Here is a 24,380-nt window from a genome sequence, read left to right as displayed (position 1 = left end):
AGGGGCTGGTTTCTCGCCGCCGCCGTCGGAAGCCCGGCGGGTACGGCCCCGCGCGAGCCGCGGCCAGCGCGCCTCGGGCCGGACGATGCCCAAGAAGCTGCTGCTGCTGCCGCCGCTGTCCGTGGCCTCGGCCTTCCGCGCCCCGCGCGCCCGCCCCGCCGCGCCCCCGGCCATGAACGCCGCCCGCACCGGCTACCGCGTCTTCTCCGCCAACTCCACGGCCGCCTGCACCGAGCTGGCCAAGCGCATCACCGAGTAAGGGCCGCGGGGGGCGCCGGGCCGCGGGGGGCGCCGGGCCGCGGGGGGCGCCGGGCCGCGGGGGGCGCCGGGCCGCGGGGTCTTGCTCGCCGCCGCCGCGGGGGGTCGGCCCTTCGGCCGTTTCGGGGCGCGCGCGGGACGGAAGCCCCCCGCGAGCGGCGGCTGAGGGGCGTTCTGCGCGCTCCCCGACCGGGTCGCTGCCCCCCGACCCCCGGGTCACCCGGACCACCCCCCCCCCCGGCTCCTTGGGCCTCCCCTCCCCGCGTCCCCTGAACCCCTCTCCGGGCGCTGGGGCGCCGCCGTCCCTCCTGCCCGCGCGCTTGGGGACCCCTCCCCTCCCCCACGCCCGGGGGCCGCGACGGCCCGTGGGGTCCCTTGGAGGGCGGGACCCCGCCATTCCCGTCTCCTCGGCGCGGAGGCCAGCGCGTGGGGGCCCCGCGGAGCGGAAGGCGTGGCCGGGAGCACCCCGACACCGCGCGCGGCGGGAACGAGGGGGCGCCCCCCTCGGTGGGTGCGCTCGGGCCTCCCGGGGGCGGTGGGCGCGGCCCCTGCTCTCTCCGGAGCCGCGGCCCCCCCCCCCCCCCGAGGCCGGGTTCCCCGAACTCCGCGCGTGGGCGGGGCCTGGCCAGCCGGGCCTCTGGGGAGCCGGGGCGCCCCGAGCGTGGGGAGCACGGGCCTGGGAGCCCCTGCCCGAGCCGCGCGGCGCCGCTGCAGCACGAGGCCGCGGCCCGGCCCGCCGGGAAAGCCGTCGTCGCGGCCCCGGGCGCCTCCGAGCCGAGAAGCGGCTGCGCGGGTTGTTTCACAGTCTGTGTGGACTTGCAGGGAAGGGGCCCCAGAGCCCCATTTTCTCAATAAGCCAATTTTCAGCTCGAGTTTTAAACGTGGTAGAGTAAAAGCATCCTTCTCGGCCTGCCACCGCGTTTCTGTTTCTGACCTCCGATTATTGGGCCTTTCTGAGGCCAAGTAAAATACTGACTTTCAATATGAAGCCGTAGTTATTTTGGGGTTTACCACACAGCGACCTGGGGGGGGCAGACAGAGGACACATTGACAAGGTTTTCCCTTTTTTTTTTTTTTTAAGATTTATTTTTATTTATGCATACAAGAACTGGGGTACAGGCCAGAGGAGGGGGCGGTGAGAGGATTCACCAGAGACAGAGTGGGGAGCAGAACAGGCCAATTGACCGAAGTACACTGCTGAGGGGAGCAGCGGGCGAGGCAGGAGAGGTCTGCTGCGCCATGTGGGTAGCTCCCTGGCTGGAGGGGGGGGGGGATGGAACTCCTGCGCAGTGGCTGGTCATAGTTTGATGGCGCTGAGACTTAACCCCTGCCCCACCAGGGAGACCCTTTCCATTTTTGTTTTTAAATGAGATTGTGCCCTGCTTTGTTCCAGAAGGTCTTACATTTCTATAAATAATAAATGTTTACAACTGTTTTCCTTGTTTTTTCCATATGTTGAATTTCTCAGGAAGATTTCATTTAAAAAAAAAGGGTTTTACCACTACACAGAGTTTGAAGATAATTAGATTGGATGATCTTGAGATGCTATTTTATTTCCACACTTCCTTTCAGATCTACACCTCATGTAGGGGTTCTCAGACTTTTTTGAGTATGTACTTGAGTCATTGGAAAAAGGTGTGTTACATAAGTCACATGTCTGTCGTAATTACCCCCAAGCATCTCCACTAGCTCTTTTTGTTAATCTTGTTTTATCTCTGTCACCTGACCCTCACTTTCTGGGGCTGGAGTATTTTTAAACATTTTTAGGTGTATAATTCAGTGGCATGAAGTATAGTGTTGTGTATCTTCAATTGGAGAACTTTTTCATCCCAAACAGATACTCCCATAGCCATTCAATACTAATTACTCATCCCCCCGCCTTTATTCCACTTTCTGTGTATGAGTTTTCCTATTCTTGTGCCTTCTGGGTATGAAGCTGCAATATTTGGCTCTTAGTCTCTGACTTATTTTACTTAGAATGGTTGCAATATAAGGTTCCCTATGATGTTGCACGTTGCAAAGTTTCATTCCTTTTTAAGGCTATTTCGTTGTGGGCCTGGAGTGTTTTAAACCAGATTCCATCCTTGCCTTATGTGACACACTCCTAAAATGGCTGTGCTGACCACTTGACAGCGCAGAAACTACCCTCCGTGGCTTCCTTACGTCATTGTTCACGTTCCCCAATTGTCTCAGAAGTGCCTTTTACACTTGCTTTGTTCTGCGCAGGATGCGGCCAGGTAACTGCTTGCGCCTGCTCCCTCTCCACAGTGGAGGCCCCAACCTCTGGCTTGTGTCTCTGGAATAGTTCCTAGTAACTAAGAATGTGTTAGGGAAGGATTCCCAAGATAATTGTTATTCAAATAGGAAGTAGAATTTAAACTTTGACTGGGAGCTCTTTCCAGTAAAGCAGAGTGTTATAAAATGGTGAGCACCTCAAACTCCTGTGCAGTGACAGCAGATTTTTCATTCCTCATGATTGTCTTTTTGTTAACATGTGCGTAAGGACTGGAGTTTTTTGGTTTTTTTTTTAAGCATTCTTTTTTTTTTTTTTTTCACTTTTTTTTTTTAATTTTTATATTCCCCATACAATTGCAACCCCAATTTTGACCCCAATCTCCCTCCCCCTTCCCCCCCCAGTGTCTCTGTTTCATAGTTGTTTGTTGATTTTGATTTTTTTCTTTCTTATAGTTATTCTTTTTCCTGGTCCATATTTAGGTTTTCTAGATTCCTGCTATGAGTGAGACCATCCGGTATTTTTCTTTTTCTTTCTGGCTTATTTCGCTGAGCATGATCCCTTCCAGCACCATCCATGTTGCTGCCAGTTGCATGTGTTTATCTTTTTTGAATGCTGAGTAATATTCCATGGTGTATCTGTACCACATCTTCTTGATCCAGTCATCTATTTTTGGGCATTTGGGCTGTTTCCAAAGCTTAGCTATTGTAAACAGTGCTGCTATAAACATAGGGGTGCAGGTGCTCTTTGGAGTTGATGTTTCTGTGTCCTCTGGGTAAATACCTAGGAGTGGAATTGCTGGATCATATGGAAGCTCTATGTTTAGTAGGTCCAGAAATTGCCACACAGCTGTCCATAGTGGCTGGACCGGTTTGCACTCCCACCAGCAGTGCAGGAGAGTTCCTTTTTCTCCACCAACCTCGCCAACATTTGTTGTTGCTAGTTTTTTTAATATGTGCCATTCTCACTGGTGTGAGATGGTATCTCATTGTAGTTTTGATTTGCATTCCCCTGATTGCATGTGACGTTGAACATTTTTTCATATGCCTGGTGGCCATTTGTATTTCCTCTTTGGAGAAGTTTCTTTTTAGCTCTTCTGCCCATTTTTTGACTGGATTATTTTCTTTGTTTTTGTTGAGTCTCAGCTCTTTGTAGATTTTTGTGATCAGTCCTTTTTCATTAGTGTTGTGTGCAAAAATTTTCTCCTAGTTAGTGGGGTTTCTCTTTGTTTTGGCCATTGTCTGTTTTGCTGTGCAGAAGCTCTTTAATTTTAAAGATTTATTTATGCATATAAGAACTGGGGTACAGGCCAAAGGGGTGGAGGGTGGGAGGATTCACCAGAGACAGTGGGGAGCAAAACAGGCAGATTGACTGAAGTAGACTATTGAGGGGAGCAGCAGGGAGACAGGAGAGGTCTGCTGTGCCATGTGGGTTGCTCCCTAGCCGGGGATCAAACTCATGGTGCAGTGGCTGCGGACAGCCTCATAGGTTGTGTCATAGGTTGTGTCATAGGTTGTGTCTCCCTTGTGCCACCAAGGAGGCCCTTTTTAAGCATCCTTAATTGCCTTTCTGCCCCCCCTGCAGGCGTCTCGGTGCTGAGTTGGGGAAGTCTGTGGTGTATCAGGAGACCAATGGAGGTAAGTTAACATGATTTCTTAAAGAGTCTTTGTTCTCCAAACTATGTTTCGTTTTGTTTATTCAAGACTATTTATGCATACAAGAACTGGGGTACAGGCCACAGGTACGGTGGAGGGGGGAGGATTCACCAGAGACAGAGTGGGGAGCAGAACAGGCAGATCTACTGAAATACACTGCTGAGGGGAGCAGCGGGGAGACAGGAGAGGTCTGCCGCGCCATGTGTGTAGCTCCCTGGCCTGGGAGCAAATTCAGGCCACAGTGGCTGGTGAAGCAGCTTCATAGTGCTGCGACTTAACCCCTTGCGCCACCAGGGAGGCCTGTTCTCCAAACTATGTTTTTAAACATGTTTTCAAAAGGCAGGTGTTAGCCAGCAACATCATTCTCTCTAGCGTTAGAGGTTTACTTCCCTTTCCACGGCGACTTCTTTATTTTCCCTAAAGTCTCCATTTCTCCTTTTCTCAGCTAATTCCCAGCATTTCAGAATGAAGAAAAGGTGAAATGTAGAGCGTGTGGGCTTCATTTTTCCTGTTTGGACTGTATTCGATAAATACTTCCTAGCGCCCCCTGTCTGGCATGGCATCAGGTGGCATGGCGAATGATCTGGTGGCGGGTAGCTGGAGTGGCTGCACACTCCTTCGGTTCTCTCCGAGTTTTTCTCGCCAGTCTCCTGTCGCTGCTCACCCTAAGGAGGTGACCAGCTTCCGCTCTCACCCAGGTTGGGTGGAGAGCTGCGACCTTATATGGAGCTGGTGGAAAGCGCTTGGCCGGACGAGAGTCTGGGCACCCTGCCTGGCCGTTGCCTGGTGGGGCCGTAAGTCCTTGCAAAGGCAGAGCTATGTGAGCGAATCAGAATTGCTTTTGCAAATGGAAAATGTGGATTCCTGATTCTTCCTTTTCTGTTTCTAAGGCACAACTGTGGGGTAAATTGCTTGAGAAAATACATTCCTAAGACAGGATGATGTCAAGTGCTTGCAAAGGGAAGGGTAGTTTCCGGGGCGCCCTCTCCTCGGGGTCAGGCAGGCAGTGTGTGTTGATGGACCCCAGTGTCCCCCAGCTGCCACACCGACTCTCCTTTGACTTGGCCAGTCAGCGAGCCGGCTGTGTGGTTTGAATTCACAGTGATGCTTCTGCGCAGCACATGAAACCACACACTTGAGTCAGAGGGGACGCTGGGTCAATGAGGACCCTTTCCTCCATCCTTCCATCACCGTCTAGGCCTGCCTGCTCCTGCTGAAGTTGCTTCCCAGCGGGCCTTCCACCTCCATGTTCATCCTCTCCAAGTCCGTTCCACTCCCCTCCACCAGGATATTTCTAAAGTGCAAATCTTTCTGACTTGCTCCTGCCTGCGGTACCGTCTCCTTGGTAGGCACAAGGCCCCTTTGGGTGCTGAGCTCTGCTTCTCACCTGCCATCTTGTCCACCCGCACATCTTGGGTGCTCTCGCTCCACAGAATACCCTGTCCAGGCCTGTCGCTGGGGCCTCTGCACTGCTCAGGCCCCTGCCCCTCTATCACCTTCCTGGACCTTCCAGAAGCAGCTGGAGTGGGCTCTTCGGTGCTGCTCTTGTCCTGCCAGTTTTCTCCTTCTCCCCGTAGCCAGCATGCTTTTGCCAACAGGTGGGTCACTCCCTGTGCACTCCTGAATTCTCCCTTGGCCTTCTTAACAGTCTTGGGGAAAATCTGCAGTCCTGATGGTCCAGCTGCTCGGCCTCCTCTCCCTGCTTTCTGAGTGGACCTCTGCCCACCCCCGCCCCCATCTTCTGCTGCTTCCCACGCCCGTCCTCACTGCATATTCCAGCTGGCAGTGGGGCCTTTGCCCCAGCTCGCTCGCTGCTTCTCCTTTATCAGGGCTGGTACTGCGGCCAGGGCGGGGGCCTGGCCAGCCTGTGGCAATGCTCTGTCTCTCGTGGACCAGGGCAGTCCGCTTGGTCCTCTTGGGGGGCCCCAGCGTGGGCCTGGCCAGAGAAGACCTCAGCATTTGTTCAAAAAATAATGGGGATGTTAAATGTGACCTGTTTATATGCTTCGCTTTGCCCCAGGCATCTTGTCTTTTTATTTCAGTGATGGTTTTGTTTCGGACCCTGGGATTTTACGAAGACCTGCTTGTTCCTTTTGCCATTTATTCTATTTTTGGCTTTATTTTCCCCTTAGCTTAATTCTTTTTTACATACGGGCACGTTATCCTGAGAGCTATTAAGAATTTATTTTGGTGCACTAAGTGAAGTATTGATTTAGGTCCATCTTTATTCTCTCCCAATTGCCACACAGTTACTGCATCATGACATGCTTTTCTTAAAACTATAGAACTTTTTTTTTTTTTTCAGAGACAAGAGTTGAAATAAAAGAATCTGTTCGTGGCCAAGATATTTTCATCATCCAGACAATACCCAGGTAAGGGCTGGTGTCACTCGGTATGCTGCTTTCCTCTAAGAATCTTTTTTTTTAAAAAAGATTTATTTATTTATGCATGTAAGAGCTGGGGTATAGGCCAGAGATGCGGGGGCAGTGTGGGCAGAGAGAGTACTCCTAAGAGACTGCGCGGGGAGCAGAACAGGCAGACGGACTGAAACACACTGCTGAGGGGAGCAGCAGGGAGACAGGAGAGGTCTGCTTTGCCATGTGTGTTGCTCCTTGGCCGGCTGGGGATCGAACTCGTGCTGCGGAGGCTGCGGATTGCTTCATCGTGCGGTGCTTAACCCCTGGTGCCATCAGGGAGGCCCCTCCTCTGAAAATCTTAGAGACGGGACTCGTCTTTTCATTTGATTCCATTTTTTCCCGCACTCAGAAATGCTTAGAAATGCTTTTATATGTTGAAGAAAATGCTTCCCAAAAGAGAGAGTTTTCTGGAATTGCTCCTGTTCCTCATGTTGCACTGTCATCTCTACTTGCCTGCCACTTCCTTGCTAGCCTCCTCGAGGGCATGGTCCGCGCCTCAGGCATTGGCCCAGGCCCATGTCTCCCCACGGCTGAGCGGTGCCTTGTTGGGCTGCACCGCGTGGCCGGCCTGTCGTGGGCGCCCGACACCTTCCCTTTCACCAGCAAGTGGGTGTGACCTCAAGGCCCGTGGAGGGACATGGTAGGCGTTGTTCCGTGCGTGTGTGTTACAGCTTGTTGTGAAGGGAGAGTGGTGCTGCCAGGTGCCCTGCCAGGAACACCTCGTGCCCACATCTCCTTGAGTACGTCACATGGAAGTGCTCCAGGCCGCCTCCCTCAGTTTCATTACGGAGGCGCCATTGCGTAGAGGGTGGATTAAATCCCGGTGTGGGTGACTGGCCCGACCCCCAGGCTGCCCCAAGTCAGAACTCCAGTGGCGGAGGTTGTCGTTGTCCCCCACCCCAGACAGCTCCGCGCTTGGGGGTGTGTGGTCAGTGTCATCATCAGTGTCACAAAGGGCACCTTCCTCACCCTCCCGGCAGGAAAGGCCCGGCTTGGGCGCTCTGTGCCAGAAGCTGGAGCAGCAGGTGCCTCGGGCCTTCCACATCTACCCTCCGAGCAGTGGTGCTAAGACAGATCGGCTTAGGGCCTCCCCTGGTGGCGCAGCGGTTGAGCACTGGGTTGCAAAACTGCCCGCAGCTTCTGCAGCACCAGTTCGATCCTTGGCCACAGGCGAGGGTCCCACAAAAAAAAAAAAAAAAAAAAAAGACAGATCGGCTTACAGCGTGGTGTTTAAAGGGCATTTTTCCTGTTTACGCTACATGTTCTGATCTGTTGAAGTGACATAAGAGGCTCGCGCCTGAGAGAACACTTAGAACGTGCTTGCTGTGGTCACCAGCTGTGGAGGAGGGCGGGTTGTGTCCTGCCCGGTGACCGCTGTGCTGGGCTGCCTCTGCCTTTCCTGGGGCCGAATCGGTGTAGGTGGACTCACCTCACGCTCTTGTCTGCTGCCTAATGAGCGTGGAGCCGCAGCGCAGGGTTAATAGGCGGGGTGCTGTGTTCCGGGAAAGAAAACTACTCAACTGGTAAACAACTGAGGCTGTCCCACTCAGACACAGAGACCACAAGAAGCCAGGATGTGCTTGGAACATTCTTAGGGAAAGATAAACAAAGCGAGGGCTGCCGGCCAGCGTCTCTTCCCCCAGCTCGCCCGCGAGGTGGCTGCCTGCTGTCCCATTTGTCCCATGTCTGTCAGCCACTGGGAGTCAGTGTGACAAAGGTCCTTTTGTCTCCTTCCTGGCCTCTCAGGGGTGGGGAGTGGGAGGCTTCCCTCATCCTTGAGTTGGAGGATGTCGAATCCTTAGCTTAGGCCATTAGCAAGCGGAAAAAGTGGAAAAGAAAAGCCTCATGGGAATAATTAGTAATTAATGAAAAGAAAGTTACTCTGGGGCTTCCCCGGTGGCGCAGCGGCTGAGCGCTGGGTTGCGAAGCTGGTTCGATCCCCGGCTGCTCCCCGGCCACTGGAGGAGGGTCCCACATGGCGCGCAGACCTCTCCTGCCGCCCGCTGCTCCCCTCAGCAGTGTACTTCGGTCCTTCTGCCTGCTCTGCTCCCCGCTCTGGCTCTGGTGAATTCTCTCGCCTTCCCGCGCTTCTGACTGTACCCAGTGCTTGTATAAATAATAAATAAATAAATCTTTTTTAAAGAAAAAAAGAAAAGAAAGTTACTCTGAAATCAAGACTCCTCGGAAGTTGTTGATCTAGTTGCATTAATATCTCCCTGTCGGGCCTCCCTGTGGTGGGCTGTCCAGACCTCGCTGTCCTGCAACTACGCGAGTGGCTTCACCTGAGAGCTGGACTCACGCTTCCAGCGTCCACCGGCTATAACGGAGCACTTTGGGGACAGCAGCAGGTGGAAGAGCGCGTAGGGCCACACCGTGTCACACAGCGGAAGGTTAAGAGGCCCTAATTTCTCTTCACACTCTGACAAGCAGTCTATACGGACGAGACCTTTGCTCTGGTTGCCTGGTGTCCCACTAACATGGGCCTGAGTCCTCTGAGGCTCCTGGCCTGCGGCACCCACGAGGCTTCAGTTTGGCTGTCAGCGTGGGAGGAGGCTCTTTTGGAGTCCAGCATCAGCATCTCGGGAGGGGAAAACCTGATGTGACTTAGGATCTGCACCAGGTGACAGCCCGGCAAGGGTCTCTGGCCTTCCCTGAGGATGCAGGAAACCTATTCGCTGCACCGTTCCCAGCCACGCCTCATGACTCTGTGCTCAGTAAATACTTGTTCATTGGATGAATGAACGAACTAAAATTGACCAAGTATTTATTTCGAGCCCCTTGAAAGTGTTTAATGGTTTTGTCCTGATTATACCAAAATGGTGTGACTGCTAACCTTTAGGTGCCAGACTTGAGCATTACAAAGTTGGGGCTGTAAAGGAGAAAAATGCTCCACTTCACTTCAGAGGAAAGAGCTGAGTGGAAAATAACAGGACCTGTTGGGTCCATAGGGAACGTTGTCACTGTCCCAACATCTAGCCCAGATCAAGGCTCCTACCCTCTGGGAGAAGTGCTTTGCGACATAACTAACCCTACTTTGTTATGAAAATGCACGTTATATGGGGAGGTTCCCCGAGTTGGACGTGGAAACCTCGCTGCTAAAAGGGCGTCTCGGCGCTCACTCACTCCCAGGGGCACTAAGCACGGTCCCCTCAGCCAGATGAACACGAGTTTCAAGAGACGGTCCATGACAAAACCCTCCCGTGATGTTCACTCAGCCCCTCGCTCAGCGGCCCGCTCGCCCCGTCTGCTACACGCAGGCCTGGCGCTGACACCAGACAGCCCTTCCCCGCGGGATGGGGGCAGCCCCACAAGGTGATGCTGCTTCTCTGGGGGAGTGTGGAGGAGACACTGATTATACCAAGAGGGCGTGTGAGCACATGGACACCTCAAGTGGGGGAGAGCAACTGGAGAAGGATTTCAGGGCTCCTTTTTTGGCTCCTTCCTGTTCTGTTGTAAAGGGCAGAGCTTGGCTTGGTGGCCGAGCAGAGGGTCCCGATCTGATTTATTCAAGGGGAACCAGCTTCCCCTTGACTGTCAGATCCTGGTCTCTGCCTTTGTCTGGTCATCTTTGTCAGGAATCTATATGCTACATGGGGCAGGTGTTAGAAACTAAAGTCCAGGATTCCCCGCCCTCCACCCGCAAAAGAAAGCCCAAATCAGCTCTGCGCTGGCAACTGGCGTGATGGCCGGTGGGTGTCCCTGCCGTCCCTGAAGGCGGCCTGAGCCGAGTCCCTGGGGTGGCCCCCAGCAGTTGATGTGGCATCACCGGGCTCTCTCCAGTGACATGTCCTGGTTAGACAGCGGAGAGAGTGGATTCATGTGCTGGAGACCCCAGGAGCCACAGGGACGAGGCTCCCCCATCCCCACCCGCCGTGTTCAGGAGATGCCATCCTAAGCCTGCGTGATCATGAAGTCCCTATAACACCCCTCAGCAGCCCAGGTTTACAGGCTAACGGTGACCTCTTTTTAGGGGTTAGTCAGTGAAATGAATCCAGATGTGCCCATTGTCACCATTTCAGAGATGTGAACACCGCGGTGATGGAGCTGCTGATCATGGCCTACGCGCTGAAGACTGCCTGTGCCAGGAACATCATCGGGGTCATCCCCTACTTCCCCTACAGCAAGCAGAGCAAGATGAGGAAGCGGGGCTCCATCGTGTGCAAGCTCCTGGCCTCCATGCTGGCCAAGGCCGGTGAGTGGGGTAGCCTGGGGAACCCCTGTCCAGGCTAGTTCATCCCCCACACAACTAGTTTGCTCTCCTTTTTTTTTTAAGTTTGATTTATTTATGCATACAAGAGCTAGGGTGCATGCTAGACACACGGGGTGGTGAGAGGACTCAATAGAGACAGAGGGGGGAGCAGAACAGGCAGATTGACTGAAGTGTACTGCTGAGGGGAGCAGCAGGGAGTCTGGAGAGGTCTGCCATGCCATATGGGTGTCTTCCTGGCCGGGGATCAAACTCATGCTGCCAGTGGCTGCAGATTGCTGTGCTTAACTACCCTTGCGCCACCAGGGAGGCCCTAGTTTGCTCTTTTTTTTTTTTAAGATTTATTTATTTATGCATACAAGAGCTGAGCTTCAGGCCAGAGATGTGAGGATTTGAGAGGATTCACCAGAGAGGGTGGGGAACAGAACAGGCAGACTGATGAAACACACTGCTGAGGGGATCAGTGGGGAGTCAGGAGAGGTCTGCTGCGCCATGTGGGTAGCTCCCTGCCCGGGGATCGAACTCATGCTACAGTGGCTGTGGTCAGCTTCATAGGTTGCGTCTTAACCCCTTGCGCCACCAGGGAAGCCCCAGTTTGCTCTTTTTAAGTGTGGTTCACTAATTGCTTTTTCTTGTTTCCTTTCTCATCTTTCTGGTTAGGGTAGTCCAGTCGGGTGTAAATGGTTTCTTTGCTCTTTGTCTTAGAGTTGCGTCGCTGGCTCTGTTCTCTGCTCTGCTCTAATCTGGGACTTTTTCATCCTCCCACTTCTGTATTTCATCTCATCAGAGTTTTAGCTGCCAGTCTTGGCATCTGTATCTCATCTTTTGAGTTTCGGGTCCAGAATTACGCACTTGTCTCAGCCAAATTCAAGTTTTGTGCATAATATTCAAATTGGATGTTGATTTTTATTTATTTATTTGTTTGTTTAAAGATTTATTCATACAAGCACTGGGCACAGTCAGAAGCGCGGGAGGGTGAGAGAATTCACCAGGGCCAGAGCGGGGAGCAGAACAGGCAGACTGACGAAATTCACTGCTGAGGGGAGCAGTGGGTATGGCAGGAGAGGTCTGTTGCGCCATGTGGGACCCTCGCCTGCAGCAGGGAATCGAACTGGCGCTGCAGAGGCTGCAGGCAGCTTTGCAACCCAGCACTCAACCGCTACGCCACCAGGGGAGGCCCCCTGATTGTCATTTTTAACTACTCCTTCAGCTTACGTACTCACTGTTTTCTCCCTGATTCTCATTCTGCACAGCGGCTCATTTTCATTGCTTTTATTCTGTGATTTTGTGGTGGTGACGTACCTCCTGGCCTATAAATAAACGTGACAATACTGTATAGTTACCAGGTCTTTGTTTAGTCTGAAGTTTATTAAAAATGCCAGTATAGGGCCTCCCCAGTGGCGCAGCTGTTGAGCGCTGGGTTGCGAAGCTGCCCGCAGCCTCTGCAGCGCCGGTTCGATCCCCGGCTGCTCCCCGACCACCGGAGGAGGGTCCCACATGGTGCGCAGACCTGTCCTGCCGCCCGCTGCTCCCCTCAGCAGTGGACTTTGGTCCTTCTGCCTGCTCTGCTCCCCGCTCTGGCTCTGGTGAATTCTCTCACCCTCCCGCGCTTCTAATAAATAAATCTTAAAAAAAAAAACAAAAAAAAAACCAGTATATACATTCAGATCCTCAGAAACACTTGAATCCCATTCTCTAGAAAAAGGGTATTTGGAAAGAACAAGTGACACTGGGGTCTGCCAGGGAAGTTGGGCAGTGCCCTTTGACCTTTGCAACCTGTTTGCGTAAGTGCTTTTCTCAAGTAGCACCGTTAATTATGAGAGGATTGTCTTCATTGCTTTTCTCCAAGAATACTTGATCCATTTTTGTGACATCTAGAAATCACACCAAGCTCCAGCACCTTATCCTATGTCGCATGAATTTCTTTCCCTCTAGTGTGTATGTCACTTTGCTTTCTTACTCCCTCTCCTTTAGACACACTCCTTTACTATTTCCTCCTGGCTTCTTTAAGCAAGGCCTTGCTGCTTTTTTCTATCTATTATTTCTTCAGTATTTATGAATTCTGTGTTTATGTTTCGCCTTTACCTGAATTTTCCTTTCTGGATCTTCAGAACCAGGCTAATAACGGTAGAGGGGATTACTTTCTTCTAGCTTTAGTTTTTATCTGTGTGGAAGGTTCTAGGCTCCTTTATTTTGGCTTGGCGCATTCCTCAGGTCATAGGATTAAGTCTGTATTGGAAGTGCTGGCTCACGTGCCCCCCTCATCTCAGGAGTTGGGCGTCTACTGTGAGTCCTCTGTTGCCACTAACTTGTAGGGGAGAACTTTGTAATTTTTTGTTTTAAAATTTCAGGTTTAACTCACATTATCACTATGGACCTTCATCAAAAGGAAATCCAAGGCTTTTTCAGCTTTCCCGTGGACAACCTTAGAGCCTCACCTTTCCTGCTTCAGTATATCCAGGAAGAAGTGAGGAGCCACCAGCAAACACCTCTTGTCCTCCCAAGAGGCCCCGCCTAGTGTCCTGGGGTCGGATTCCTCTCTGCAAGGCACATCACTGACCTTTCCCTTAAGGCTTAATGCCTGAGGCAGCCAGGGGGGGCTCAGGCCTGGAGGATCGTAGCTTGTATTGACTAAAAATGGATTTTCTTCCAAGATTCTTTAGTAGTTTGCTTATGTTTTTCCAAAAGTTTAAGAAGCACTTCTGCTCTGCCTTCTTGATGATGCAGCAGTCCTTTTGCACTGACATTAGTTGATGAGTGTCAAATGTTTTTAAACGTGTGAATGAAGTTCTATATATCTGATTGCCAGTGTGGTTCCTAAGAGGGGAAAAGTGTAATAATGCCAGTGTCCAGGTGTTGTTTTTGGATAACCTTTCAGTATTGTCTCATTTTTCTTCCAAATCTAGATTCCAAATTACAGAAATGCAGTCATCGTAGCTAAATCTCCTGATGCTGCAAAAAGGTAAAGAAGCCACACCCCACCCGCGTCCTTCCCAAACCAGAATGAGACGACCCCCAGGCCCGGGGGGGCCCCTGGCTGGCCTTTGCCCTCCACTATCAGGGTCGCCCCCATGTTGCCACCAGCCTGCAGGCGGCCCGTCTGAATTACTCAGTTTTCCTCTGGGAGAAAATGAAGTTCTTCCTTCGCCCTCCCAGGAGAAGAATAACGGCAGGGAGCCTTTTTGGGGGCGTGGCTGCTACGAGAACTCTTTGAACTAAGTTCTTGCCTCCAAATGTGAATGTGAGAGTCTCAGATACGGGCCACCTCTCCACTCACAGGCCTCCTGGCCTGTTACCTTCCGGCCCCGGCCCCCCATTCCGATTTGGGCAAGTAACCCTTTGTGTGTCCCTAAAAGGTCAAATGATGCTTCTGTTTATGATGAGAGTGCTGAGGCGCGCCCCCGGCCGCCTCCCACACTTGCCCTTGTCCCCGTCGCAGGGCCCAGTCTTACGCGGAGCGGCTGCGCCTGGGCCTGGCTGTCATCCACGGAGAGGCGCAGTGTGCGGAGCTGGACATGGACGACGGCCGCCACTCCCCGCCGATGGTCAGAAATGCCACTGTCCACCCCGGCCTGGAGCTGCCATGTAAGGGCCACTCGCTGCTGTTCCTCCATTTGTAAATGCCAGAGAGTTTTGAAAAGTGAATGGCTGGTAGGAGCTAGTGCCCCCTAGACACCTGCTGCGTGATGGCGTTGCTCTGCCCTAGCCCGCTGGCGACGGGGTCACACACTTTGCAGACATGTGAGGGCGTTTGAGCTGACCCGGCAGCACTTTGCATTCTGACAGTGTGAAATAATTTTACCTGAATACAGTTCAGAAGTTGTGTGTGTAGTGGCACGAAACCTTAGACTTATATTTTGGGGTGAAAACAGCCACAGGTCAATACCAGACCTTGGCAATCAGACCATTTTCAGCACCTGTTTTAGCAGTTGGCCCTCTGACCCCGTACCTGACTGACTGACTGACTGACTGACTGACTGACTGACTGACTGACTGACTGACTGACTGACTGACTGACTGACTGACTAATCCAACAGTGTGGAGGCTGTTTTCCGTGGCCATCAGCGTCCTCTGTGGAGGAGGCTTCGTGCTTTCCAGAGGACAGAGATGATATCTTTGTAAAATCTATCCGTTTGCCCCAGAAACACAGAGATTAAAAGGGTGGGGAAATAGGAGGGTCATTTCAGCGATGCCTTTAATTTTCCATTCTTTGTTTTCAACGTTGGGATTTTAAATAAGAGAAGTGATAACTTTTAAATTTAAAATGTTGCTGTCAGCATTTTACTAAATTTCTTGCAGATTTGATAATTAAAGTTCTTGAACACATCACAAATTTCAAATTAAAAAAGTGCAAATCCTTTACAGTGAAAAGCCTTGCCTCCCCACCAAGTCCTCGCTCCCGCTGCTCCATCCCCAGGCGGTACTGCTGAGCGCCTCTGTGTGTCCGGGTGCAGATGTATCCCCTTGAGCTCTGCCCACTCTCACCCGGCCTTTGCTGGCTGCTTCGCTGTGCAGTTACCCCGTTTTCCCCTTTGTGATTAAGAATATCTGGTGTTTAAAAAAAAAAAAAAAAAGAATATCTTGGGTTACTATCCTGTTTCTCACCAAACCCAGCACCTGCCATAACGTCAGCACTGCTTGGTCGAATCAGTTAAGCTATGATCATGTCAAATAGTGATTTTCCCATCTTCCCTCTTCACCCTTCACTCCATCAGTGTGGAGTCACAGACCCTGACGTTGTTCATCATGATGATACCGAAATGGCAGGTGTTCAGGCCTAGTCTCCCGGCCAGGAACAGACCCCAGGCTGTGGGGGCAGCACTGAGCCCCGGCCACTGACCCCCACGGGCTGGGGTCTCACGAAGCTGCAGCAGGAACTTTGCAGGCGCTCGGGCACGCAAGCGAGAAGAGGCAGGTTTGTTTAGAGAAAGAAAAAGTTTATTGAGGAGAAAAGGAACAGAAATAAAGCGGGACCCCCAGGCCAGTAGAACCAGGCCAAGGAGGGGCGAGGGAGCAAAGTGGAGTGTCTCAGGGAACACGGACCTGCTTTCCTGATTGTTCTGAGGCCCCACCCGTCTCTGTGATTGGTTAGTTCTCAGTGGTCTCACTCACTGCCTAAATGTCTCTGTGCCCAGAACTAAGCCCCTGTGTCCCAGCCCTTATCTTTTTCCTTTATGATCCTTGTCCAGGAATGTCCTGCTGCTCCTAGTCCTGTGGTGGTTGACTATCAGTCCCCTTTGGAATTTGTTGCCCTTATCTCTGGAGCTTCCTGAGGTCCCTGCACTGCCCTTGAAGCTGCCTGCTTATCCCTAACTTGTCCAAGGACTCAGGGATACATCCATTGCTTTTGTTTTCATGCTCACATGGCCTCAGACTTGGCCAGAGAGAAATCCTTGGCGCAGCTGCCGCCTCCTGTGTCTTTGCCAGGTCCCTGGCGTTTTCTGCCACCTCCTTCCTCAGCTGTGAATCCACACGTTCCGGCCACTTCCCGGGGCCAAGTCCTGTAGTGGGACGTGCACACACCCCAGCAGGTGCCCTGGGGTTAACCTTGGCCCGGGTTCTTACGTAAGCACATGAAGGTACTCACGGCACAAAGACCAGGAAATTCAACTTCTGGCTCAGAGGTCACTGTGATAGGTATCGCCAGCAAGCGCAGCCCTTTGTGTGGTCAGTGTCTCTCTTCTGGGACCGTCACTGTGCTACCTAGGGTTGTCACCTCACGTTATCCCGGGTGCTGCAGAAGGCGGTGGGTCCTCCACCCACCTGTTGTGTATTGGCGCTGACGTTTACATGGCCATAGGCTCGTCTTCCGTGACTCCCTTTTATAGATTGAGCCAAGAGGATTCTGAAAAATGTAATTTCTTGTTTGTATAGTTATACTGCACTGTAGTAACTGGCCTTCCACTTTTGCGTCAGCTATACTTGCAGTGCTTCAGGGGTCTGGTAGTGGTGAGGACCAAGACCAGAACGCCAGGGCAGGGCCAGAGAAAAGCAAATATTCATCCTCCAAGTCCTTGCATTTTTCAGGAAGATGAACTGTTTAATTTTCCTGGAGCCCATCTCAGAGCAGCAGTTCTCCACTCAGGAGGCTTCCCTTGGGGGCTTTTGGTGCTGCCTATAGGCGCTTCTGCTGCCTCAACCATCAGGGGGTGTGGGAGGTCGGGTGTGTTGGTGAGATTTCCCCCAACTCCTCGGCTTCTTTTTCTTTTGGCTTGGTTGATTAATAAAAAGAACATCGAGATGGATTAGCAGGAGAGGCCACCTACATGAAGTGAGGGTCCCAGAGGCCTTAAGGAAAAGTGGGGGTATGTGCCCTGAGCCAAGGGTGGGGTAGGCCCGGGACTTCAAGAAAGGGGCACTCACATGGTGGGGGGGGGGGTGGGCGGGAATCACTCCCCAGCCCTGTGCTCTGTGCTCTGTGCATGGACGGCAGCCCTGCCGTGGATGTGGTTTCTCCACAGGCAATTTCTAGTGGGGACCTGTCCTGGCAGTACCTCTCACTTCCTGTTCCTAGTGTGAGGGGTGAGTTGGAAGTGTCTTGTGAGCTTGCAGGGCCTCAGTTGAACTCAGCTTGAAGTCACCCACGTGCAGAGCGGCCCCAGAGACTGTTGAGAACACCTTTAGGTGCTCCTGACATCTAGTAAGTAGAGGCCAGAGACTCTGCTGGCACCTTTACTCTGAGCAGGTGTCGGGACCAAGTATCTTGGTGCTGAGGTTGCAGAGCCCTGTCTTAGGTGGTATATTCCCAGTGAAGTCGTCTAGATGTTTCTGTTTCAGTTGTAAGGTGGAGTTGGTCCTACTTCCCTGAGGTCAAGGGTGCCTCATGAACTTGAAAGGACTGGTTGTCCTTTGACCCCCTAAATATGGGTCTTTATTTCGGAAGAGGAAGACTTGGTTGACCCTGGGGGATGGGGATGGGGTGGGGAGAGATCAAGGATTTTTGTAAATGCAGCATTATTTTACTTGGACAGTGAGTTGGTGGTTTTTTTGTTTGTTTGTTTGTTTGTTTTTTAGATTTATTTATATATGCATACAAGAGCTGGGGTACAGGCCAGAGGTGTGGGGGATGAGAGGATTCACCAGAGACAGAGTGGGGAACAGAACAGGCAGATCCACTGAAATCCACTGCTGAGGGGAGCAGCGAAGAGACAGGAGAGGTCTGCTGTACCATGTGGGTAGCTCCCTGGCCGTCTGGGGATCGAATTTGCGCTGCAGTGGTTGGCGATAGCTTGATAGTGCTGTCTTTAACCCCTGCACCACCGGGGAGGCCCAAGTTGGTGGTGTTTAAAAGTGACTTTGGCCTCAAGCAATGGTGCATGACTCGTTTTTTATCCTGTAGCAAACTGGGTTTCCTTTGATACAATGGAGACAGAGGACAAAATCTTAAACATAGGGTAATTTTAGTGACCTTTATATTTGACCTTGAGCACATGTATTACTTTTGCTGAAACTGTTGCATTTTTAGTGTTTTGTTTTCTGGGCAAGCTATTTGATAATTTGGGGCATCTTGGGCCTCCCCGGTGGCGCAGCGGTTGAGCGCTGGGTTGCGAAGCTGCCCGCGGCCTCTGCGGCGCCGGTTCGATCCCCGGCTGCTCCCCGGCCACCGGAGGAGGGTCCCACATGGCGAGCAGACCTCTCCTGCCGCCCACTGCTCCCCTCAGCAGTGTACTTCAGTCCTTCTGCCTGCTCTGCTCCCTGCTCTGGCTCTGGTGGATTCTCTCATCCTCCCGTGCTTCTGACTGTACCCAGGGCTTGTATAAACAAAACAAACAAACAAATAAATAAATAAAAAAAAACCATGCCTCTATTAAAAAGAAAATCTTTAAAAAAAAAAAAATTGGGGGCATCTTTTTCACCTGTTGGAGTCTGTTCACATCCCCCAGCCCTGCGAGGCTGTCGTCTGTCTCATGCAGAGCCTGAAGCCAGGGGGGCTGGGCATGAGAGAAATGACTTCTTTGATACCTTGTTAGCCTCCATCCCAGCCCAGCCTGTTTTTACTTCAGACCCACAGGAGCTTTCTGGGAGAGGAGAGGTGGGTACAGCAGCACAGACGGGTGCCAGCTGATGTTTGGGGTCTTCTGCATCACCAGGAGCCAGATTCCCATGCATCTTGATTAGGGATCCTGGCTTGTGAACTTTCTCTATTTCAGAGAAAAATGATTAAGGAAAGGGATCGCCTCTCTCTGGGAGCTGGTGGCTGCAGATCCACCTGCCCATGGTCCGCTTACTCTGAGAGCAGGTCGAAGCGACTCCTAGTATGGATGGATTCTTCTCTCCACTCCCTTTGGGGGGGCAGTTATATGGGGAGCATTTGGACTGTCCATATTCAAGGAATGGCTGTGTTTCTGGGGTGGGAAGCTGGGGAATGTCTGTTGGAATTTGCCAGGGGTGTGGTCGGTGCCAGGTTGCAGTGGCCCGCGCGCGACAGGAAGGGTTGTTCTGAGGCTATGCCTGGAGTCTTGTGAGGAGCACCAAGTTATATCCTCGCCCGGGTTGTTCCCCCGCCCCCCACTATTCATAAATACTCAAAATAATAAAAAGCTTTCCAAAAAGCAGATTATTTAGCCCGTTCTAAAATAATCTCTTCCCTCAATGTTCTCACCTTTTAACAACAAATCCTACTTCCCTCCTCCATGGCCTCATTTGCATGTCCATAGGCCTTTTCCAGATGCCACCTCTGGAGTGAGTTAAGACTCGTGTACTTTGGGGTCTCCCTGGTGGCACAGGCAGTTGAGCGCCACACTGTGAAGCTGTCCGCAGCCTCTGCAGTGTGGGTTCAACCCCGGCTGGCTGGCGAGAGTCCCACATGGCGCGGCAGACCCCTCCTGTCTTGCCCGCTGCTCCCCTCAGCAGTGTCTTTGGTCCGTCTGCCTGTTCTGCTCCCCACTCGTCTCTGGTGAATTCTCTCACTCTCCCGTGCCTCTGGCCTGTACCCCAGTGCTTGTATAAATAAACAAATCTTAAAAATAAAAAAAAGGAAAAAAAATTCTAAAAAATAAAAACAGAAAAGAAACCTGTACTTTAAGGACCAGTTAAATGCAGAAGAGATGACAGACTCAGTTACTGTCATCAAGTCCCGGTTCCTGGAGACAGATCGTGTGGGTTATCTGATGTTGAGATGTTGCTTTGGGCAAAGTACAGTGGCACCAGTGCTTAGCTGCCCTCTGGCAGGGCATTTCCTTTATGTTTCGTTATCCCTCCTGGACACATTTCTGCTGGGAGTGGCTTTGTGCTGGCTCTGCCTAGAAGTGCTGTGTGTACAAAGGCACCCCAAAAGCAGAGACTTGAAATGTATGCAAAAAATATAAAACATCCTTAATAAATTTGTCTCTATTTGTAGCCAGTAAACAGATATAGCTAATAAATTTTCATAATCATATTAAAATCATGTTTTAGATATATTGGATAAAGTAAAATCTATACATTTCATCTATTCCCTTGTGCCTTTTTTTTTTTTTTTTTAAGATTTTTACTTATTTTTACATAGAATTAGGGTGCAGGCCAGAGATGCGGGGGTTGAGAGGATCTACCAGAGACAGAGTGGGGAGCAGAACAGGCAGACTGACTGAATTCCACTGCTAAGGGGAGCTGCGGGGAGACAGGCGAGGTCTGCTGCGCGGTGCTGAACTTAACCCCTTGCCCACCAGGGAGGCCCCTGTGCCCTGTGCCTTTTCATGGGGCTCCTGAGGAGTGTGAGATGGCACTTATGGCGGCCTCTGCTGCTGTGATAGCAGCTGGCAGCCCCAAGCTCACCAGGCGCCACTCTAGGATCGTGGTCACTTGCTGTGGTGCGTGGCTAACGGGGTCTTGTGACTTGTGTCCTCCTAGTGATGATGGCCAAGGAGAAGCCGCCGATCACCGTGGTGGGAGACGTCGGCGGGCGCATCGCCATCATCGTGGTACGGCTGTTCACCCTCGCCCTGTGGGGTGCTGGGACTCCTGGAGGTGTCCACTCGTGTGACCCCATTCCCCAGCATGGTGACAGGTGTAAATGGCCCTGCCTGTCCTTTCTCACCCACACTCCTTGGGACAGGCGGTCGTGGCCTCGTGCAGACGAGCAGGGTCACCGCTGTGGCCTGGAGTAACTCCGGCAAGAAAGCTCAGCCCCTGAATGATATTCTTTGTTTGGGGGTGGGAGGGCTCGGGCCCCAACGCGGAGCTGACCTGTGTACTCAGCCGCAGGCATTCGGGCCACGAGCTGAGGGAGAGACGGGCTGTCCTGGCTCCCTGCTCTGAGCGCCTGTGCTGGGCTGAAGGCGTGTCCACAGGTGTATGCCTTTATCCTGGCGCCTGTGTGACATCTGCTGCCTGGGACAGCACCTGACTTTTCTCCTGGAAAAGAGTACATGGGATGTGGACTGTGTGGGCTTTGCCAGAAGTCGGGAACAGGGATGTGACTCTTGATGACAGGAGACTGGCGTGAAGGTCACTTGTGATTAAGGCTTTGCCGGCTGTGTGCCGGCAGCTGCAGAGTCCAGTCGGCTGCTTTGTGCCATTCCTGGGAGTCCTCCCTGACCCCCACCGAGGGCTCTGACCCCAGAAGACCCTCTGAAACCCAGTGGGGGAAGAGCAGATGGCCTGGAGGCCTGGGCGACTCCTTAGACTCCCTCCTCCCTCCTCAGGATGACATCATTGATGACGTGGAGAGTTTCGTGGCTGCCGCGGAGATCCTGAAAGAGAGAGGCGCTTACAAGATCTACGTCATGGCCACCCACGGCATCCTGTCCGCAGAGGCCCCCCGCCTGATCGAGGAGTCCTCCATTGATGAGGTCCACTGTGCCTGAAGGGTTGGGGACATCTAGTCAGAGGCGCGGTCGCGGCCCTTGCCTGGGGCAGAGCACAGTCCCATGGGCCTCCTGGGCCTAGCCTTGGGCTGGGGCGGATGAATGCTTAGATTTGCTGCGTGCATTTTAATATTTGCACTTCGGGTCATTTGACACTGGGAGTCTTTCTGTCCAGGCTGACCTCTTTCCTGAGAACAGGAGCGTCTTGCCCCATGGGGGCACACGCCCTGACAGCAGCCCTCTGCCTGGTGTCAGGTTGGCAAGGGTTAGTGGGTGAGACCTGTGCTGAGAGGATGAGGGGTTGCGCCCTGGTGCTTCAGGTGACGCGTTAGTGACCGTGTTTCCATGGTGCCTGACAGGTGGTAGTGACCAACACCGTCCCCCACGAGGTGCAGAAGCTGCAGTGCCCCAAGATCAAGACAGTGGACATCAGCCTGATTCTTTCTGAAGCGATTCGCAGAATCCACAACGGGGAGTCCATGGCCTACCTTTTCCGGAACATCACTGTGGACGACTAGCCGGGGCTCGCCTCCCCGGATCCTCGGGGGCACGTGACGGGCAGGGCTGATTGCACGGTACTGCCTCGTGGGAGGACTGAGGGGTCTCAGCCAGGTGGCCTCTCCCCACTTCGGGAGGTGAGAGGCACTAAGCTCGTCACGAGGCAGGGAGCAGAGGGCTGAACCCCAGCAAGGGCCGCCGCCACCGTCCTTCCCCTAAATGGACGTCGTGAAAAAAATCTGAAAATCTTGACGTGGAAAAGACATTCAGGGCAGACAGTCTCGATGCTAATGTTCTGGTGTTTCAGCTGCAGGGAAGCGCAGACGTTAATGTTGAACGTGCTTAGGGAAGCTGAGCGCCTGGCACCCTCTATTCTAGTTGTCCTCTCTCCCGGCCAGCTTGACGCCACTCTTTAGCGGGAATCCTGTATTTCTTTGAGGAACTGCCATCCCCACAGCCGGTAAACAGCATTTCTGGCATCACTCCTAGCAAGGATTAGAGAAGAGCACCCTAGCTATGGAGGTCTGTGTTGCTCTTAAGTTGCAAATAAAAGGATTTGTGGTCTTGCTGGTCTCTTCACTACCCCTCAGCGCTGCCCACTCGCCTGCCTTCGAAGGGCTGCCTTCTGTGCGCGAGACCCGGACTCAGGCTAGCCCAGAGCTGGCCGGTGGCCTCCGCCAGCAGCTCGCCCCTCCCCCCGACACCTGAGCACTGACGCGAGAGCCTTGCTGAGTGAGAAATTAAAAATCTAAATTAAAAAAAAATTTCCGCCGTGTGAAAGGAGGCACTTGCCTTTACTGAGCTCCTCGGGCCTGCACGGGGCCTTTCCGCCGCCTTTGTCAGGCAGGCCTCGCTGCGGGGCTGAGTAATGGGGGAAGGCGTCTACGGGAGGATGAACTGGAATTGCTTATTGGTCCTGCAGTTCCCGAGAGATAATAAAGGGCAATTCAATTATTTGCACAATTGTGTTTCTCCGCGGGGAAGCTTCCTTGGCATTTTAATCCTTTTCCTAATGACCTGAACTGTTTTCAGCGCACAATCAAGACTTGGAGCGCGTTAGCTTTTTCAAGCACACAAGTAAAGTGCCTTCTGTTAATAGTCCAAGCAGGGGAATTTCGAGCAAAGAACTTAATTATAAAATAACTAGTGTGGTGGAGGAAGAGCTGGGGCTGCTCTTCAGGAGACCTGGGTCTTCGTCGCCCCAGGCCCACAGCCGGGCCTTTCCGGGCGGGCAGCGGCTGTGGACTGCAAGCTGAGCTTCTGTCCAACTCCACTGCATTGACGCCTCCGTCTCCACCGCCAGTCAGCGTTGCTGTCCCTGTTTCTAAGAGGTTTTAAAAGGTCTATTTAGCAGAAGCCCTTAGCTAGACATTTCCCAGGACCAGGCTCAGCCTATTAGAATGTGCTCTTTCCATTGGCATTGAGTGACTAGTGTCTGGCATGATGCGGCGTCTCCGGGACGTGACAAGCCGAGGACCCGGAGCTGTGCTGGCTCCGGCTGGCGTAGGAGGCGTGACGTTCTGGAAAGTCACTCAACTCAGAATTAAGACCTACACGTCATGGCCTCCAGCGCAGCCGGTGCTTGGGGCTTCCCGCGTACCTGTGAGCACACCTGGTTTCTCCTAAGGCGAGCGCGTCAGTGCAAGGACGCTCCCGTTCGTCTCTCGAAGGCCTACTGCGTGTCAGGTGTTGGGGATCGATGGCGATCACATATCCTCGGGTTCACCCCACTCCCCGTGGGCACTGGGGTATTTTGGGGGGGGGGTTGCAGTGGGGAGGCAGTTTGAATTAAATCAGTTTTACCTGCTCACACTAAGAAACTAGATCTGAAAAGCGGTTCAAACAGGAGTGCATGGTACAGACGCATCCGCGGGTGCTCAGCTTTCCTGCATACAAGTTTCACACGCTCTCCGGAAGAATCTGGTGTGGGAGAGTCAGGCCTCTGGAGCACACACCAGTCCTGCCTCCTGTGAGTGAAATGCTGGCATCTCACTGGATGCCAGTGGTGAGAGGGACAGGCCTGGCAGCGCTGCCTGGACCTCTGGGAGTGGCCTGTCTCCACGCTGCCCTCCCTTCTGACTGGACAAGATGATCCCCAGCCGTCTCCAAGGGGCCAAGGTCACAGGTTGTGTCCCTGAGGTCTGTGCCCCCTGCCCCATGGAAAGAGCTGAGGACATTCAGCTGGTTGTCATGATGCCCTTAAATCCTTTCTCTGTGGCCCCTCGGGGTGAGTTTCTGTATTAGGGGAGGCTGGAGTCTAGCTGAACCTTAGGTAGCCCCCCCCAAGCAGATGAGCCCCCTGAGGCGGGTGCCTGGGCTAGGCCCCAC

General features: G+C 52.8%; 1 protein-coding gene across 4 annotated transcripts; it reads left to right on the top strand.

Moving 5' to 3' along the window:
* Positions 1 to 85: 85 nt before the first annotated feature.
* On the top strand, positions 86 to 22,072 carry PRPSAP1 (phosphoribosyl pyrophosphate synthetase associated protein 1; the record flags this gene model as incomplete). Of its 4 annotated transcripts, none has more annotated exons than XM_084238927.1 (10): positions 86 to 255; positions 4,076 to 4,128; positions 6,452 to 6,518; positions 10,583 to 10,755; positions 13,122 to 13,237; positions 13,677 to 13,732; positions 14,210 to 14,355; positions 20,599 to 20,669; positions 21,393 to 21,539; positions 21,914 to 22,072. In XM_084238927.1, 10 exons carry the CDS (start codon positions 86 to 88, stop codon positions 22,070 to 22,072), a joined length of 1,158 nt encoding a protein of 385 aa, XP_084095053.1. The 4 variants fall into 4 exon arrangements, with proteins under 4 accessions (XP_084095053.1, XP_084095052.1, XP_084095051.1 ...); XM_084238926.1 differs by having other exon boundaries at positions 10,583 to 10,764; XM_084238925.1 differs by having other exon boundaries at positions 10,559 to 10,755.
* Positions 22,073 to 24,380: the final 2,308 nt, after the last annotated feature.

This window comes from Talpa europaea, assembly GCF_964194135.1.
Source record: "Talpa europaea genome assembly, chromosome: 7".
Lineage (NCBI taxonomy): Eukaryota > Metazoa > Chordata > Mammalia > Eulipotyphla > Talpidae > Talpa > Talpa europaea.
The sequence above is the reverse complement of the archived record's forward strand: the minus strand, read 5'-3'. Positions and strand labels throughout refer to the sequence as shown.